Source organism: Sinocyclocheilus grahami, unplaced genomic scaffold (assembly GCF_001515645.1).
Source record: "Sinocyclocheilus grahami isolate Dianchi unplaced genomic scaffold, SAMN03320097.WGS_v1.1 scaffold67.1, whole genome shotgun sequence".
Lineage (NCBI taxonomy): Eukaryota > Metazoa > Chordata > Actinopteri > Cypriniformes > Cyprinidae > Sinocyclocheilus > Sinocyclocheilus grahami.
In genome coordinates this window covers 704713-725844 of record NW_015505246.1, presented here as the reverse complement: position 1 = coordinate 725844, position 21132 = coordinate 704713, and the positions used below count along the sequence as shown (strand labels likewise).

The 21132-nt window shown below is 36.1% G+C and overlaps 1 protein-coding gene across 1 annotated transcript; it reads right to left on the bottom strand.

The window, feature by feature from the left end:
* Positions 1 to 4804: 4804 nt before the first annotated feature.
* Positions 4805 to 11573, bottom strand: LOC107585206 (keratin, type II cytoskeletal 8). Its single transcript, XM_016272115.1, has 9 exons — positions 11298 to 11573; positions 7441 to 7649; positions 7266 to 7326; positions 7075 to 7170; positions 6695 to 6859; positions 6416 to 6541; positions 5641 to 5861; positions 5497 to 5540; positions 4805 to 5363 (listed from the first exon to the last, which is right to left on the bottom strand). The coding sequence occupies exons 1-9, from the start codon at positions 11571 to 11573 to the stop codon at positions 5095 to 5097; spliced, it is 1467 nt and encodes a 488-aa protein (XP_016127601.1). The 3' UTR covers positions 4805 to 5094.
* Between the last annotated feature and the right edge of the window lie 9559 nt (positions 11574 to 21132).

Sequence of the window (21132 nt, the reverse complement as noted above, 5' to 3'; positions counted from 1 at the left end):
CAAATAGTAGCCAGTACTATACTACAAATGAAAGGTGGAGATGCTATTGTGGAGAGGGAGGGATACCACAAGAAGTGTTAAAAGAATGAGGAAAAATGCTGTTGAATAACTTTCTGCATTGGGATTGGCTGAGGTGAAGTGAATGTGCTGCTGCTAAATAACAGAAATATGTACGCACACTCAATTTGCATGTGCTGGTGCAAGTTGCAAGTGTATGCATGTGTATTTTGCAATTTCATTTGTTTATCACTTTGCAAAACATCTGGCCTTTGTAGAATGTTTCACCGAAAAAAAGCCTTGATAAAAGCCAAAACTCTGGTTGTGATTCTGAATGAGTGTGTGTGTGCATGCAAAAGTAAAGTTAACGTGTTACTTGAGTTCATTTCGAGAATGTAAAAACTTTAAATAATGTTCTGTCACGGTGCGTGCGGGGAGATGAAGCGAGGACTCAATCGCTGGAGAAAGGGCACTTTATTTTAGTCATAAAAAATGAAACAAAAACAAACTCAAACCACCCCGAGGGGGAAAAACAGACAGGCAGAGCTAAAGCTGCACACATGCAGACACGAAACACACACACAATGAGAAATGACGGATCAGCACAGGACGGCAGACACAAGGAGAATAAATAGGAACCAAATGAGGAGGCTAACGAGGGAGACACAGGTGGAGCAACTAAAACAATAACGAGGTAACAAGATGGGAGGGGCCAGACAATAGACAGGAGAGAGCACATGGCAAAAGACAAACACAACACAAGTCATGTGCTCCCAGAACACAGTCATCTGGTGGCCCTCCTGGGCACACCGGCTGAAGACTGTGACATGTTCTGTCAGGATTTTAACACTGAAAACATTTATGCAACATGTTTTGACATTACCGTAAATCATTGCAGATTTTTGGCTTTAAACTGTTTATACATATAATTGTGAATGTCTCTCATACATGTTAAACTAAATAGCAACCCTGTGACTACTAAGTATGTGTTTTGCAAACCAGGCTCATTAGAAAAACATGACTGTGGCATAATATCATTTGTGCAAAATGATATTACGTTGCTTTTTGCACATTTCGCAACAAATTGAAATGTCTAGTGAGTACCTCTAAAAGTGCATTCAGCGTGATCTTAAACAGGGGAATGAAAATCTGGCAATGTTTTATTACATTAGTCAGAAATGAATACCCGGTGATTGTTGCTAAATGGTTCATGCTCTATCATGTTTGAGAATAACATCTGCAACCTACAATAAACCTTACCCTGACCTTAACCAATAGTGTACCCAAAAGAGATAAAGAGATTACTTTTTAGCTGGCTTCTGCAAATATATGAGCTCATTTATCATGACTAATCTTTCACAGGAATCATATCCCACCCAAGATCTCCTAATTGTGAGTGCAATGCTGTACCAGGTGAGCTGCCAAGTATGCTTACCACATCAGAAAAGCCATAAATACGGCGCTTGTTATGTGATGCAAACGTCATAACATTAACAATACTGTGCAAGGAACCATAAAAATAAGTCTTTATTAATAGATAATCACAATTTATGTAAAAAATTATAAAATTTGTTGGTGTTTTACTGTCAATAGTGTTCATTTTAGCTGGAAAGTGCAATGAATTTTATATATAGGACATTTTTAGCATAAATGTAGCGGCACAATGAGCTTGTGTTGCAACTATTACAAATAAATAACTGCATTTTTATACACACATCCAATGCAAAATTGTCACTCAAAACATCTTAATTACATTCTCCCTCATAAATGGGAAATAAAAATGTGACTTAGTGCAGCTAAGTAGGCTTATGGAGAGGCCTGAACAGAGCATCATCCCTGTAATCCCTCGAGTTTCTGTTGGTATCCGCAATGAAGTATTGGCCTGTTGAGGCCTGCAAAGAAAGTAAGTGACTGACAGAGAGCGTGAAAGAAGTGTGAGGGTTTTTTAACTCCATGACAGGAGATAATAAAAAAAATACTATGATAAATCAATAACAGGGAGGAGTGAAAAGTCATGGAGAAACTAGAACAGACTGCAGTTGTTGATTGCAGAAAGTCAGAGAGAATAAAGGTGTATGTGTTGCAAAAGGGGGGTGGGGGAGGGAAGATATGAATCTTAGGGGACTGGTTCGTTGGGTGTGTTTAAGGTGTGGTACAACTAGGGAATAGGGTTAAATACCTGGGGCCAACATGTGTCAACATTTGTCACCAAAATCACACATCCACCAGACTGCTGCTATGCGTGGTATTCTCTACAAGGGTTTACTATTTTTTCTTACCTCACCTTTCAGCTCATTCTACCTTTTGTATAACAAACCACAGAAAACAATTACTGCTTTTTATTTAACCGTAGTAATAACTACTAAATAACTGCACAGCTGGAGTCAATGAGGGCACATAAAACCGAACATAATATCCCTGTGCATGTTGTGACAAGAGAAATTCCAGTGCACTAACCTATTGTGACTTGTCACCACCACAAGGACTATTTATCACCACAAGGACAACTTTTTTTTTTTTTTTGTCAGTGTCAGTGTTTTTGGTTAAATGCATGTATAATCATTTATACATATCATCATCAAATACAATTGATAATTTAATTAATTTGTGAAAGTAAAAGATTATTTCTAAAATAATTCCATAGTGCTAAAATGCTGTGAAGGATTAGGCTAGTCCGGTCTGAGCAGTTAAAGGCTTACACCACTTCATAGGTGTGGAGTCTAAATTCCCTTGCAACTGCAGCCCTTATAGGGCAGTGTTTGCTAAAGGGAGAGGAGACACTGTCATAAATGCGGTTATTACTATTACTGCTCTCCATTTGGCCTGTATACATAGTAATATAATATTGTCTGATATGCATCTTTGATTTATTTATATAGGAAATGCTAGGAAATGCTGGAGTTGCATGTATCACATTCGCTTTAAGACAATCATCAATATTAATCTGCACAATTATTATTATTTTATTAAAGTTTGAGATGCAAGCAGTTGAGTTTTCTTGAGATAATTTGAACCAATATTTTTTTGTTGTTATTTTATTATAAATGTTCCTATCATTTGGCTTTTTTTCGAGCTCATTTTAGCCAAGACATTCTAACATACTGTATGTAAATGTAATGTAATGTAAATATACTGAAAATCTAAATTTTTTAGTTTTAAAGGAGACTTTAAAGATATTATGCCCCTTTTTACAATATGTAATATACGTCTCTGGTGTTCCCAGAATGTGTCTGTGAAGTTTCAGCTCAAAATACTCCTCAGATCATTTATAATATCATTTTGAAAATGCCTATTTTGAGTGGAAGCAGAAACACGCTGTTTATTGGGCCTGTTTCTTTAAATGCAAATGAGCTGCAGCTCCCCACCCCCTTTTCCAGAATAGAGCTGCGCCATTACAGCTCGGACCTGCTACAAACATCTGTTTTGGTTCTGATTATCATGCTTATCACGCTGAAATCATGCGTTTTAAGCCATATGAGTTTAAACTTCTGATATACGGTTTTCTGAGTGCACACATCTGAAGCACACGGACAGAAAGCGGCTGTCACAGCATGTGAGTACTAAACTAAGTTCTCATTCACACACAAGTTTACATTAAAAACACACATGAGTTACAAAAACAGTCGGTTATGTCTGTGAAGATAAACAGCTGGGAAATAAATTGCATGTTTATTTTAGATCTGTGTGGCAGCAGCAATATACAGTAAATAAATCAATAAATCCACTGCTCTCTTGTCTCCTCTGAGACTGGGACTCTAAATAGTGTTCTGTGCTCGTCTGTGCTGCCAAAGGCAGAACAGTTAGCATGTTTTGCTCAAACTTTCGCCATGGCATTAGAGCTGGTACACCGTTGTCACTTGCAAAATCAAATGATGGCGCCGTGGGTGTAAACTTACAGATAAAGGAGTGGTAATATTATAATGAGATCCCTTTGCCACGTCACCAAGGGAGCGAAATCTGACACGCTCGTTTTCTCAGACGCTTGCAGAAAAAGGCTTACCAAAACAAAGTTACTGGGTTAATCTTTGTCATGTTTCCTTGGTTGGTAGATGCATGGGGGACTTGATTATAGCACTTAAAACCGGGAAAAGTCAGATTTTCATGATATGTCACCTTTAAGTTAAACTTTTCTTTTCTGTGCACAACCCGTCCTGTTGGCTCAGAATGGAAGTGGAATGAAGGATCACATTCAAACAGGCAACTTCGAAGTAAAATGCAGAACAGCAGAAAAGTGAAAGCTCAAAGAAAGTTGCTTTGTTACCATGCATCAATTTTTATTTCTTTTAAACAAGTCATCTGGAGGGATGGGTGCAATCCTGACGTCTTCATTCTATGCTGCATTTTTACTGACTGTAAAGCAGACTCTTTGCAACACAGAAGTAAGCTATTTTCTGTGAATGTGCAAAACTTCCCATTCATTAGCTGCTATAGGTAAATAACTAACAAAGTGTTACCATAAACGGTAAAACTATTTGTGCTTCAAACCAGTGTATTTATGATTATAATAATGAGTGAAAACAATTTAATAACAAAATACCAGTTTGCAATTTATAACCGCATAACAAACTGTTTTTGTACAGGTAAGATAACTGGAAGCAATTGTTACTGGAACCTTTTCACAAAATTACAAACTTACTCTTACGTTAAAAATGGTAGATAAAGCAGCATTATATTCAGATAAATGTCCTACATATTTGGAACAAAATGTTTATTTCTTGCACCTATGTAAAGAAATTATAAAGTCTTAAAAATTCAATGTCGAAAACTGATGTTTTGCATGTATTGACTTTATTTGAATATAGGCCTCAGTAGTAATCAGAAAAGTGCACAAAATATGTTTCTCGTACTTTCCGACAGTGCTCACAATGACAGACATTTAGTCATTTTTTGTTATAGGGTACAAAATACTGTAGAAGAGAATATATGGGTTTGTCGCAGGGCCGTATAAATATCCTATATTTTTAATGCAATGCATTGTAATTCAGTTTGATCAGTTTAAACTAGACATGCTCATGGAGCCCAGGGGAGGGGGTGGAGGCCAACCTATAAAAACCTGATCCTGGGCCCTGTGCACAACACAATCTATCTGTTCTTCCGTCATTCAAAAACATCCTCCTCTAGTTTGTCTACAGACTTATCCATCACTTGCACACTTCCCTCCGTAGCTACGAGTTTCTTCCCTGTCTCACTGGTGGTGATGATGGTGGTCTTTTTGCTTTTGGTGATGGTGGCAGTGCTGCTGGTGAGGCTGCTAGCACTGTCACCCTTAACTTCCTGCTTAACCAGGCCTGTTTTTTGAACATCTTTCCCAGAACTTTGGGATGAGACACTTGTAAGGTGGCTGCTTTCAAGGTCGTAGTTCAAGGCTAAGAAAAACGATATCAGAGCACTTTCACATAAGCTGCACCTTACATATATGCATACATATATGGTGTGAAATACTTCAAAAAGCATATATGTGTATAAAAAGAGATGCTTTATATGAATAAAGTAACTCACTGTGTGGTTTAGAGATGGTGAGAGTCTGGAATGAACCATACAGTCTGCGAAGGAACACAATAAATACATGACTTCCTTAGGAATCCATTGTAATTCTCTATTCTGTTTCAATAAACAAGCACTCAAGTCTGAAGCTGCACCCACCTGCTCTCTTCTCCTTCCAGGAGTTTCCTATAGGTGGCGATCTCAATGTCGAGAGCCAGTTTTATGTTCATCAGTGACTGGTACTCACGCACCTGACGAGCCATATCCTGTTTAGCTCTGAGAAGAGCTGCTTCCAGCTCCTGCAGACGCAGTTTTGCATCTTTCACAGCTAGTTCACCTCGTTCTTCTGCCTCTTTGATCTGTGCCTCGTGGTTTAAATGCTAAAATGAGACGAGACAAAAGATTACACACACTCTGACATATAACTTAAGATCAACTGGGATTAATTGAGATCATCTCAGATCAACTCACATATAATACACTTTACCTAGATTTACTGAAAGAATCATCGCTTTGTCCTTGTCAGATGTCACCAAAAATAATCAAGTTTTAAGTATGCTGCACATTGTTTACTGACATTTTGACACATTTTTTATGTTGTTGTTGTTTTTGACAGTTGAGTTGACACTGAATAGTCAAATTGTCACCTTTATTTATACAGCACTTTATACAATAGACTGTTTCAAAACGGCTTCACAGTAATAAAAACGAAAATAACAGAATCAGTGATGCAGGCTTCAAATATGACATACTGTACATTCAGATTCTGCTGTAAAGCAGCTTTAGACAATAGAATCATTATAAATCAGCTCAAGTCAGTTCAGTGTTGACTAGTTCAGTTCAATAACTACGTAAAGTTAATTAATTATGAGTAATTTTGAGAAATGAGTTCAAATCAACTATAGAAGGCAATAGTGTTAAATAAAGTTCTTACCTTTCCCTTAACAAGTTCCATCTCAGAGTGTAAACGTGCAATTCTTCGATTGTACTCTGCGATTTCAGCCTTTGAGCTTTTCAGGTCATCCCCATGTTTGGTTACCGTCAACTGCATTTCTTCATACTAATATTTTATAGCACACACGAACATTCACATAAAGACCCATACACATGAACTCATATTTACAATTAATTTGAGCATCTTTTGAAAAGCTTGAATATTACAATGCAAGCAAATAAGCACGTTTAAACATGCAATGCAAGAAAGTTAAGTCACCTTTTGTTGGTACCAGCTCTCTGCTTCAGCACGGTTGCGGTTGGCAATCTCCTCATACTGAGCACGAACTTCAGCTACAATGGCGTCCATGTCCAGGTTTCTGCTGTTGTCCATCTCTACAACAACTGATGTGTCCTTTATCTGAGTCTGGAGCTCACGGAGCTCCTGTACACATGGAACAAGAATTATTGTGAACAGTCCTGTTCATGCCTCCATTTACCACTGTTTTTTTAGAGGGTTTACATTGCTTACACACCATAAGAGTTATAAGTGCTTAAGAGTTATGTTTTACTATCAGTTAACACAATAAATTCTATCTGCAAAGTGAATTACATGACTATATTAAAATATTTATTGAAATGTGAAGGGAGTGATGGTACCTCCTCGTAAATCTGCCAAAGGAAGTTGATCTCATCTGTTAGGCTGTCCAATTTACATTCCAGCTTCACTTTATTCAGATACGCACCATCAGCATCCTATAGGCACAGTGAAAAATATATATCTAATAATGTCATTATAATCAGTTTTTAAAAGTACGTGATCTGTGTGTGCTTTTACATTATGTGCTGACCTTTTTAAGGAGCACAAATTCGTTGTCAGAGTCACTCCGTTTGTTAATTTCATCTTCATACCTGAGGAGGAATGTACAAAGTTTGTTGGAATGTGTGTGTGGAACGTCCTTAAATACTTTCGTTTACAAGCATGCAAGATTGAAGACACTGTGCAGACATTTCCAGTGATCTCACTTGCTCTTGAAGTCTTCTACCAGACTGCCCATGTCCCGCAGGCCAGACTCCAGACGCACTTTCTCATTGCCTAGACCGTCCAGCTGTCTGCGCAGGTTAGCAATGTAGGACTCAAACATAATATCAATGCTGGTTTGATGGCTTGTCTGTTCCTGCAGGAGAGACCACTTAGTCTCCACCATCTTGTTCTGCTGTTCCAGGAAGCGCACCTGGGGAAAGACAAGAAGAGTGTGAAAAAAAGAAAGCAACATTTTCTTATGGTAAATGATAATGCATACATGTGTATATATAGTTGTCCGATTACATGGACATTAATGTTTTTCATGACTTTTTTCATGACAAAATTGAGATGCCATATTGAATATAACATGGATGAAAACAAGGCTGTGAGGAACCAATGTCCAAGCCATTACTGTATAAAGGTCCTCATTTTTGTCTACTAATTATTTTTTATTTAAATATATTGGCAGATGAATAATTGCAATGTTGTTAAAAAGAGTACTAATCTATTAAAAACACTGCATTTTATCCCTCAGCCTCATTTTCATTATTAAATAAATTACATTTTGTGCCACTCTGACTAAGTTTATATACTGTAAGTATATTTCTAGATAGCAATATTAAAAATAATAATGCTATTATTTAAATAAAACATTTTAAATAATTGAAATCTTTGAAATTTTATTGAAAATTTAGCAATTCACTTAAATAGTCCTGCACACTGAAAAAAAAAACGTATGTTTTAAACAAAATAAAGATCATTAGAGTATATTATACAAAAAAAATAAAAAGTTAGCGATGTCCCAATCAGGTTTTTGTGCCCGGAGTCATTGAATACTGAGTATCTGCCGATACCAAATCCCATTCTGATACTTATATATTCCTAGTGTCTGGTGCACAATTTAAGTACATTAAAGAGTGAACATGCATTCAGAGTTACAGTTTACACTGTTAAAGAGTTGGATTCTCACGCTAAGCATAACAGAGTATTTCTGTGCTAAAAATCGTACTTCCGGGTTCGTACAAGTTTCGGAGAGTTTTTTTCGATCATGGCCCTTCATGACGTAAACGAGGGTGAAACTCCTTATATGGGCATTTCTCCCAGAAGAGCGCGCCCATGCACGCATAGACCAGAGCAAGAGCAAGAGCTCGCCAATCAACGCGCTTCATTCAGCAGTGCTGCACGGGACTCGCTTGGGAAGAATGTCTCCAAAGAAGTGTGTTTTTGGTTGTTAGGGAAAGAAAACTTTGTTCAGCTTCCTAAAGAACTCAATGTTATGTAAACATTGGATGCAGTTTGTTTTTCCGGAGCAGCAATGCATTTTCACAAACGTGTTTGTTGACTAACGTTTTATAAACAAGGCCAAGTTCCATGCTGGATTAGCACATTGTTTGATACTGAAGGATGGAGCGGTCCCAGCTATAAAGGATCGCCTTCATGATTCAGAACTGCAGACTGTAAGTGAAACTGCATCAAATGTGACCCTGGACCACAAAACCAGTCTTAAGTCGCTTGGGTATATTTATAGCAATAGCCAAAAATACATTGTATGGGTCAAAATTATTGATTTTTATTTTATGCCAAAAATCATTAGGACATTAAGTAAAGATCATGTTCCATGAAGATATTTTGTAAATTTCCTACTGTAAATATATCAAAACTTAATTTTTGATTAGTAATATGCATTGCTAAGAACTTCATTTCGACAACTTTAAAGGCGATTTTCTCAGTATTATGATTTTTTTGCACCCTCAAATTCCAGATTTTCAAATAGTTGTATCTTGGCCAAATATTGTCCAATTCTAACAAACCATATATCAATGGAAAGCTTATTTATTCAGATTTCAGGTGATGTATAAATCTCAATTTCGAAAAATTGATCCTTATGACTGGTTTTGTGGTCCAGAGTCACAAATGTCTGTGTTTTGTTGGCAGTGGGAGCTCAAGTGCTCGTCAATCTTTAGCTCCGCCCACGGCGCACCTCCAGGAGCTCGGTTGTTTTCGGAGAGAATCGGAAAGCTATATTTTTCTTTTATAAATATGATGCAACTAAAGACTCTTTGGAGCTATGAACGATGCTATACTACTCAATAGGTACTCAAGACCAACATGAGATTGGGTGAAACTATGTGTGTTATGTCCCCTTTAAAGTTATTAAAGGGGTCATATGATGCTGCTAAAAAGAATATTATTTTGTGTATTTGGTGTAATGAAATGTGTTTATGCGGTTTAAGGTTAAAAAAACACATTATTTTCCACATACTGTACATTATTGTTTCTCCTCTATGCCCCGCCTTTCTGAAACGCGTCGATTTTTACAAAGCTCATCAGTCTGAAAAGCGATTACTCTACACTGCCCAAAAAACTTGCGTTTGAACCGTCAGTGGCAAATTCTTTAAATATAAAAAACTTACTTACTGTCTGTCAGTTAGAACAGCACTGTAGTCCACTCTACCAGGATCAGGAAACAGTCCTCCATAAAATGCACTGGACACATCTAAATATTTGGGTTAAACTGTTCTGGAAGAGTGTTGTAAATACAACTTAACCACTGATTTCTAGTCGTGTCATCTTTTGGAAGGCCAAACAAAGTCTTTTCGCTTTCACAACGAAACAGCGTCACACACCGCGACCTTGAGTGAGCGGAGGCCGGAGGCCTAGAATGACCGGCAGACTAGAGTATGCGGAGACCGGCTTGAGTGAGCAGAGGCGGGCGGACTTGAGAACGGCGCGGCCGGTGGATTCGACGAAGGAGCAGCCGGCGTGCTTGCGGCAACCACATGTGACGACCCCGGGCTGCACTCCGCTTCGTCCACGGTGAAAGCCGATCCGGCGATCGACAGCGTGAAGTTGAAGTATTTCCTCAGCAACCAGCACGGATCAGCTCCAGGCATGACGAAGCAGATATCGTCCTCTTTTGGAAGGCCAAACAAAGTAGTTTCACTTTCACAACGAAACAAAGCGCCTTCACGACATGGTGGCGGCGGCAGCAACAATACTACAGCGAGAATAAAAGTTACGCCTTCTTTCTTTGCGTGAACATTTGGGCGGCGTTACTTAAATCTTCCCAGATCGTGATGTAGACATGTGGGGGCGTGTTAGAATGAGCCGTTTTAGGTAGGCGTGGTTGACTCTTAACTTTTATAAAGAATATCTCTTTGGATTTGAGACTTTAGTCTTTGCAACTTTACAGATCTTCTTTATGCACCAAGAGCTTGTAACACTCCAAAGAGAAAGGAAAATTTGAAATCGCATCATATGACCCCTTTAAAATCAATCCAGTGTATACAGAGTTGCAGAGAGTAAAAGTAATATATGTGTGTGTATTATATATATATACTTTTTCAGTCTGTTACTTTTTGTTTCTTTGTAATTGTTTGTGAAATGTACATTTTGCAATTTTTGAGTGAAAATTGTTTCTACGCTAATTTTGTGCATTTTTACTAATGAGTTTTTAAATGCTTCTTAATGTGCAAAAGTCTCTCTCTGCTTTATTGAACAGATTATGTAAGTTCAAAGCTAGTTGTGTGTGCTCTGATAGGTGAGGTTCTATAAAAGCATGTAAGGGAGTGGCCATTGCACCAGGTAGTAAACTGATATTGCCCAAAAAGCGACAAAGGTGTGTTTATGACAGAGGGTGGATATTGTCCCTTCAGGTTAGTCAGTCAAGTGGGGGTCCTGATAAAATATGACACTGATAGAACTGGGCCTACTGTTATCACAATCACATCACTTCCTCACACCAGCATACGACCCACACTTGCAGGTCCAAACACAATACATTTCATTTGATGTCAAAAATAATGTCCGCACAAAATGTTAAAATAAAGACAGGATGAAAAAGGAGATAACCTACTTTATCAATGAATGAAGCAAAGCGGTTGTTGAGTGTCTTGATTTCCTCTTTCTCCTGAGTCCTGATGGCTTGGATGTTCGGGTCAATCTCCAAGTTCAGAGGTGCCAGAAGACTTTCATTGACCTTTACAGCTGTAATTGGAGAGCATATGGCTGGACTGGAGCCCCAACCTTCTCTCGAAACCATCCCTGAACGAGTGAGAGGGGTCCTCCTGTTCCTGCTCACACTTACGGAGTGACTGCTGAAAGACTTCACGGTTTTCTTGGAGTTCAGCATCTCTGGACAACACAGCCGTCAGAGGGAGAGAGGACAGAGAGTTGAGGGGTTGGAAACTCAAAAGGTGGGATGACTGTCGTTCCCTCAAACTCTTATATCTAGTGCAGGGAGTGGCTCAAGGCCAGCTTATTGGTCAAGAAACAATTTTCAAGATATGTATGGAGAATTATGAGGTTGAACGTCCAGAGGACTATCACACTGTTATACATTAACTGCTTCACTTCGATCCCTGAGCAAAGGGGAAATTCTTAGAATACTCCAAATCTTACAGTACATATTGCTAACATGCTAAGACACCATGAAGCATTTCTACTTTTTACTTTACTTTTGCATCCTTAAATGAAATCAAACTGCAACAGCAGATCCAGGCTCAGCAAATAAGAGAAAACTAATTAAAGACCAGCCAAAATATTAAGAATGATTATAACTGCACAAAATAGTGTATAATGTTTTATGAGCAGTGTTGGGGAAAGTTACTTTTAAAAGTAATGCATTACAATATTGTGTTACTCCCTAAAAAAGTAACTAATTACGTTACTTAGTTACTTTTTATGGAAAGTAATGCGTTATATTACTTTTGCGTTACTTTCACGTTTCTTTTTAAATATAAGCAGGGCTTGATTGTTTTTAATAAGAAGTTCTATTTATAGCAAATATAAAAGCCCTTTCACACCAAAAAGTGTAATGAATAAACCTCAGGCTGAAGCAAAAGTAAATTCATATCTGTACAGTAGAACGCAGGAGAAGAAACACTCTTCAGCAATAAAAAAACAAAGCACAATTGTTAGCTTATCTAAAGTAATTTTTGCTTATTAGTATGGTTGAACTGGATCATCAAAGGTCAGCAGCAAAGATATTGGTTAATAAAATGGGATTAGATACATTTAACATATTTAATTATTGCAGGTTTGCGTCATATTCTGAGTTTGCATTTCACTGTTTTAATTCATTTTGATGAATACTAAATCTGTTTTTTTGTGAGTGGGATGAATTAATGCACATTCACACTTAGTCTAGAACTACAGTAACATCATGTTCACACAGCGCACACAATGCCCCTGTACTCCCGATTTCTTCCAATATGGGGACAGGAGAGCTGTCAGTCAATAAATGGGAAACAAAGTAACTGGCATTACTTTTTTGAAAAAGTAACTCAGATATTTTCTTGTAAATTAAAAAAGTAATGCGTTACTTTACTAGTTACTTGAAAAAAGTAATTGATTACGTAACTTGCATTACTTGTAATGAGTTACCCCCAACACTGTTTATGAGTGCATGTAACCATGCACTGCATGAGTATATTTTGCATATTTTGCAATTTCTATATATATCCACCCAATAATTAACTGCTGACTTGAGCCCCGCTATCTACAGCAAAAACGCAAAAGCAACTACCCTTTAAACTCATTACATGGTCTAAAGTAGCCTTGTAGCCTCCTCCATACAAACACTTCATTGGTTGGTCATATATTGTACTTTTCTGGAGGCAAAAGGCATGGGCTGATCTGTCTAACTTGTCCATTGTTGTAACAATCCAAGACTTCACTGCTGGGTACGTATTGCTGGCTTTCAGCCATCTGAGTTTCAGTCATCCTATTGCAGCCAAACCTTCAGGTGTGACCTCCACACTTTAAAATAATACACACTTCCTCAGTACGCAAATATACTACGTTGATCAAAATATCTGCATTATTAACATCATAGTTAAAGAAACAACAACTTAAGAGGAAAGCTTAAAAAAAATTTCAAATTGTTTTTCAATTGAAAAAAATCCATACAGATTTGTAATATAATTCATTTAAATTAAGAACCTAAACGGAACTGCATTACATTCCTAATAACATTATATGAATATATGTTCTTTTGAACAAAGAAAAAACATTTGGATTTTTTCAAGATATGTGATCTCTAAATTATGAATCAACAGGAAAGACATTATTAGAGATTATAAGATTATAAAAAAATTATACTCCTGGATAAAAGTGCCTTTAAACTAAATTTGGCTGCTTCCCAAAAATGTGCAATAATATAAGAAAGACTAGCCTAATAGGTTATGGCAAACACATTCAACATTTGGTATTTATATTCATTATGTAGGTGTGTTATGTTCATGCCAAGAGTGATTTATAGGTAAGAAGTTTGTGTACTTGTCATAAAAAATGTCCTGGCATCTTTTGTTCCCCTTTTTCACTGTAGGCAAATTTCAGTTCCCCTGTTTTAATACAGGTTAATGCAGACTAAAGACAGCTAAATCAAGTTTTTTTTTCTTTGCTTTTTTAACTGTCTTTTTTCTTGCTGAAGGAAAACTGACAGAACTGGTAGAGTGATAGCAAGTGGCTTGTCGTAACATAAGAGAACTATTCAAAAATTGGACACTTACATTGTAGACACAGTAGTAGACGTGGTGCTCGTTTATAGTGAAGATTAGATATAAAAGTGCAATGACTGTTACTAGCAGGGCAGATTCTCTCCTCTGGTCAGACAGACTCTGAAGACGAATTCAAGCTGAACTTAACAAACATCCTGTGTTCACATGAACATATGTGATAAGACATGACAGTTTAGACATGATAAATGCAACAAATATTGCATTTTACAGGAATATTGCAAGTTATTAACAGTATTGTTTTTTTTACAAAATGGAAAAAATATTACAGCATAAATGGGGAAAACATGGAGAATGAACATAATATGGGTATAGCCTACTAGATTTTTATTCTCTTATTCAGCAAAAATGCAAAAAATTGATCAAAGATTTCCATTTAACTTTTCTAGTCATCAGAGAATCCTGAAATATAAAGCAGCTCAGCCTGTTATCAACACTGATAATAATAAGAAATGTTTCATGAGCACCAAAAAACAGCATATTAGGATTATTTCTGAAGGATCATGTGACACTGAAGTAATGATTGCTGGGGGAAAAAATCACAGGAATAAAATACATTTTTAAATTTTATATATATATATATATATATATATATACAGTATATATATATCATGTATATTTACATTGAAATAAGATAATAAGATTATTGAAATATGGTACAATAAATATATAAATGTCTAAGAAAATCTTGATGATCATAAAATAGAATTTCCTAAAGCAAAATATAACTTAAAATTTTTATAATTTCTGTGTTGCTGGGTTTTTTTTGGCATGAAATGTGACGTTTTTAACAGCTTTCATGATGAATTTCATGATTCACTTATAAACTATACACTAATTTGATACAGAAATAATTTATATTTTATATATATATATATATATATATATATATATATATATATATATACAGTATATATATATATATATATATATATATATATATATATGATAAATGTAAAAAAAAATATCACAAAAATATTTCCCCAAAATTATGTTTTTTACTGCTTTTTGATCAAATAAATGCAGCCTTGTTGAGTATTAGAGACTGGCCCCCAATTATTGACCAGTAGTGTACATACAATTACAAAGAAATCGAAACTAATCCTCTCTCTGGAATTGAAGATTACACAAGATAATGCAAAAATCAATAAACAAAGTACAGCACAACTGCATATCTGTTCTTTGGAAGATGCCACGGTAAAGGAGTAAATACGGTTAGTCCTGATATGTGTCAGACGTTTAGTCTCCTCTCAAAAAAAACACACACAGCCACTTAAACTAATAAATGATTAAAATCATAACATGGATAAATGGGAGGAGTAAGAAGGGCAATTAATTATTGATAAGTACAATGACTTATGAAGAATATAATAATTATTGATGAATAATATAATTATCTTAATGATAGTACATTTCTTCTACTCATAAATAAATAAAGGGAGAATATAAAATAGGGAAATACACAAGAAACCCAGTTTTCCATGAAGGTTTTCTACCACTTCATGTTCATTCTGATCAGTGACTCCTGGAATGCATGTCACTCACTTTCATATGAGTCGGTGTGTAGTGTAATATGACCAAAATCAAGCCCAAACTAGCAGCTAACTAGGTGACCTGCTGTTGCAGGCTTGAAGCACGAATTTTGCACAGTATAATTCTGGTAATTCAACAGAGTACCCTTCATGCACACTACCTGTATTCCTGTAATAAGAAAAAAGGGTGTGGTGTCCTGCAGGCAAAAACAGATGACTGTCGTTAAAACAGATCTTTAAGCAGGAAAACTGCACCACATCTGGGGCAAGTTCAAGCTCAAACCGTTTTGCTACGGTTTCCGGTTTGAACGACATGTTTCCTGGAAACAGTGTGCAACGGGGTTTGAGATACATTTTCTCTTGTATGGTGGGTTTGTCAAACATGTCAGCCCAATCAGCAGCAGCATGTATATAAACCACGCGGTATTAAAGAGACAGCTCGCACAATGTAATTAACATCCAAATAAATTCACAAGAGCAAGTATATTGTTTGCACATGTTTATTTACATTAAAGGCAAAATAACTGAAATAATAAGGGCACAAGTATAGATCTGGAACTTCTTTAAGTCTGTCTAAATATCATTTAGTAATTGCAATGTCTTCTGGTCCATGTCCTTTCCTCAGAAAGGTGTGCTAAATACTAATTAATGTAACATAAAAATACTATATATATTTATATATTTTGCTATTGTATTATGGAGTGACACTTTCATAAACTTTTCTATACCCCTCTGATTATATAAATATGGTAAATGGTAAATATTACAATATCATAGCACAACAACAGTGATCAGCAATAATGATAAGCCTAATACTCACAATAAAAATAATAAGGTCATATAGATCATAACACAGTCTCGGAGGTAAGAAGTGGATTATCCTTCACCTGAAATGTTTGTCTTTTCATCCTGAAATGCGAGGCAAATGTTGGATCACAATAATTAGGAACCACAGTTTCCACAAATCCCTTCACTCTATTGGGATGTTCTCTTTTATTCTGGAGGGCAAGGGCAGTGACTGTACCATCGAGCTTATTTCGCAGTATTAAACACACATTTATACCGATTTCATCCACAAAGAATGGCCTTCTCAGCTGCCATAGTTGCAACTCTTGCGTCATTAGAACAGGGTGTTCAACGCATTACCCGTTTCTGTTTAAAAAACATTTTACACCATTTTTGTCGGGGCTGACGCAGTCCTGGTTTTCCTTTTGGGGCACCAGGGGGTAAATATAACAGCACTAATGAAAAACAATTGGCTCATGAGTGACAGCTATGTGAAAGCAGGCATAACATCTGTTTGCTTTTGGATAAATGTTTCACAGAATGAGAAAGTCTTCTTTGTAAGTACAAGGTGCTGAAATGAAGGAGGGAGTTGTTTACATAAACAGTACTCAGGTAAGTGGGACTAGAAACAGACAATGAGGTGTTGTTATATTTTAATAGGCTTAAAAGACAAAGACGAATAATTCAACCTACCACACCCATGTATCACTACGCCACAGTGGGAACGGTTGCAAAACTGTGAATTACAGTAATAAAGAGAAATTGCAAACAATCTGGAATAAAAAAAATCTGTAAAGTTGGATGACTGCAAATGTTGAATTTTAACCAGCATTAACAGAGAGAAATGTAGTAGAGTGAATAGACAGTCAGCTCTGAAGACGAACACAAATGCTTTACAAAGGTTTTGAAAACCATGCAAAGAGCTGAAATGGAAAAAAAGCTAAGTAAAAACATGTGCTAGCCGTAAACTAATTACATTATGTCAAGACTGTTTTGTGTTTCCAGTTTTGGCGGTTTTTAGCACTTCCTAGTGGCTGAGTTTGGAATTGCACCATGTCTACAGAACAGACAGCAGAATGAGAGTTGAAGGGCTTCTGGTTTAGATCAAGAAATCAAGGTTTGGCTGGTTAGCAAGGTCTAAATAACTCTTGTAGGTAGATATTACACTATTCTATGGGCAAAAGCATATTTCTCCATCGACAGGAATTCAAAGTAACAAAAAAAAAAATTCACAAGCAGCGCAAGTATTTCATGAATCTGTAGCTGCTATAGTGAAGGGAGTGGGACTGTGTATACTCTTGTGGTGCCAATCATTGTTGTCAGGACATCATTTTCCTGAAGCTTCACCCACTTTTACCTTTTCTTACCAAATGAATCATGAAAATTATTTCTAAATCTGCTGAGAAAATCTATGTGGCATGTCACAGGGTGTGTCTATCGCACTAATCCATCATAACAGCCAGTTTACCTCACCCCAACCAATCACAGCCTTCTATCTTTACCTTAGTCTACAGCCACACAAAACTAAATCTCAGTGACATATTATAAATACACATACATGTCTTTACAGTATATCAACAACTACTTATGTTGAAATAAAAGATTACATTTTAATTGTTTATGATGTTTTTAGTACACATTTGTAATTAGTCATACTACCGCTTATTTCCTTACAGAGATGTAATTACACTATTCATAGTAAAAACAGTACCATTTTGAAATATTTATTTATTAAACTTTTTTATTTATATTTTATTATATTTATAAAAATATTTATTTAACTTAAAATATTACAGTATTTTAAAATATATTACAATAGCCATCATTCCAGTCTTCAGTATCATATGATCCTTCAGAAATCACAGTAATATGCTAATTTGGTTTGGTTATTCTCTTATTATTATATAAATGTTGGAGACAACTGTGCAGCTTACTATTTTTGTGGAAACTTTTTTTTGAAAAAAAATGTGAGAGAATAGCATTTTTATATTATACATTTGAGCAATTTAATGCATCCCTGCTGAATAAGAAATATCAAAAAGCACAAAAAACGTTATCCCTTAAAACAGAGTACATACAGCTAAAACACATGCTAGCATACAAACAATGCTGGAGTGAGAAAAGAGAAATCCGATCCCAGTTTCCCTTTACTGAAAGATTCAGCTTTTCCTTTCATTGTGCTTTCCATTATTCTATTTTATTCTTATTTTCCTGAGAGTATTTGAGTTGCAGATAATGAGAGGGTATCACAGAAGGCGAATGTATGGAAATGATAAAAAAAAAAGACAAACACAAAAGAGTAATGAAAAGTTGAGCTGAATGTGGTTGCCAAGGACATTTATTTCGCTCTCTCTACAGCCTTTCGTGCCAATTTCATCTAGATTCTTCTGGAAATGGGTGCAACTCGAATAAAAATCCACCCTTTTTGAGTCTGTTAAAAAATGCTGTCAGATTTTCATAAATATAATGATGGTAAATTTGAGTCTATTATTTAAGTAACAAGCCTACTAGTTTAAAACACTGCATTCATGTAACTGAGAAATAAAGCGATACATCATGCATGTTTGTGCGTGAGAGAGAAAGAAATAAAAGAAATTTAGGAGTGGGGGAGGTCACACGTGGTAAAGGGGGCAGGGTGGTGCAAATTCCTTCATTCTGGAGTGTGACTCACTGTCCCTTCGTTTTCCTGCTCTCTGTCTGCTCACTCTCTGCCAACTTTTCATTGGACTCTTCATTTGTAAACCATTAATGTGTTGGCTTGTCTGTGCTCTGCAGACCTTATCCAATACACGGCAGATCTTTATCCAGACATGTGTCATCCACTAGGCTACTGACTGGAAAAAATTCAATAATGAAGTGAGAAGAGACTGTAAACAGGATTTCTTGTGATCAGCTTTCTATCCTCCTGATTTAATTGATGCATCTCAGTATGACTGTTGTTGATGTGCACAGCACAGTTTTGACTAACCACAAGAAAGGAAATGAAAATATTGCTTAGAAACAGACTAGTACAACGAAACACACACACATGGCCATGTGTATGATTGAAACAAACACAAGTAGTCTTGAATACTAGATGTACTTTACTGCTTCTAGAGCAAAAGCTCTAGCAGGAGAGCATGCTGGAGACTTAAAGCATGAAGAGAGAAGAAAAAAGAGGGGCTTGATCAAACCATGAACTTTTTTCCTGCAGGGCAGTCTGTGATTTGTATTCAGAGCTCCCGGAAATCATGAGACAGATAACTCATCCGGTAACCAGAGCTCTCTGGAATCTATGGACACCCCATTCAAACAAAGACACTGCAGATTGTACTCTTGACACAGTGAAAGCACTATAACCACTGACAAGAGTTAGCAAAGATTCTCTTCCAAGTCAGAGAAATGTTCCACGAGAAATTAATTCAGTCTCTAAATAGGCAACCTGCTGCCTGTTACATCACAGGTATTTTAAACTGTGTATACAAGCATTTATTTTTTAAAAAGTGAAACGTGAATTGTTCCTTGATGCACGTTGAAAGTTTGTAGCAAGTTACAAACACTAACTTTTTTTTTTTTATGGATACAACAAAAACTGCTGAGAACACTGAAATCAAGTTTGGATAAGCATGTTCAGAAAAGAAAGAAAGAAAGAAAGAAAGAAAGAAAGAAAGAAAGAAAGAAAGAAAGAAAGAAAGAAAAAGAAAAAGAAAAAGAAAAAGAAAAAGAAAAAGAAAAAGAAAAAGAAATAAAAGAAAAAGAAATAAAAGAAAAGAAAAAGAAAAAGAAAAAGAAAAAGAAAAAGAAAAAGAAAAGATCGGCTTTCAAAAACCCTTTGTGCAAACTCCTCAGGTTTCTTTTACCTCCTGGGTGTGTTAGGCCTCTGGGTGTCCTGTTCTTTGGATCACATGCAGGTATTTCAAAGCAACATCTTTATTGCAACAATAAGCTATATATTATTGCTTTTGTTTTGTTTTTTGCCATTCTCAGATATCAAAACCTGTGACATTAAAGCTGGGTTCACACTATAAAGTTTTTTATAGTCTTTTATAAAGCCAGACTGTTCAATATGATCCCAGTGAAAGCTTGCACAAAATCAACAATACTTTATGTTGGACTGTACAATTCTCATCTCAGCCAAGACTATGGATTTACATAGGTTTTTCCAAGTTTTGTGCTACAACAAGAGAAACCATCAAGATAATTTGATCTTAGACAGCAAAATTGTTACCAAAATTTCTACAGTTTAAACCAGGTAGAGGCAGAGGTTCACAATGTTCCTCATTTACTGAACTCCAAACACTAAGACATTACCTTGAGCTTTTGCATTTATCACCTTGTTTATTTATACAACTCCCAATTTATTCTGAGTGTTGAGTCTTTATCAATGTTTTCTTTCACATATTTGGACATTTATATAATTCTGAGCAAGACCTTAAAAGGCCAAAAACAAGTGAGACTATTTGTAGTACTGCAGTTTGCAAAAACATCCCAGTGAATAAACGTTTAGATGCCTTAAAGGGATAGTTCAGCCAAAAATTTTAATTATCATGCTCCAAAGTTTATTTCTTTTGTGGAAAATAAAGATATTTAAAAAAATAGTAAAGTGTGGTACTTGAACTATCATTAAGGATCTAAAGTCAAAAAAATAAAAATTTTAATCTAGTTCACGTGTTCTTGGTAAAATGTATACATAGGTGTAGCCTGTCCCAAAGGTGCTTGATCAGAATCATAAACCATTGTTTTCTTTCTCAGCCTCTGTTCTTCTTAGTTAGAATTGTTATTTAAGCTTTCACTAAAGCACTGTGGGACTGAAAGCACATAATGAGCCTGAGCTCAGGGCTGTATCTCGTTGCAGTATGTATATGTGGCCAGATGA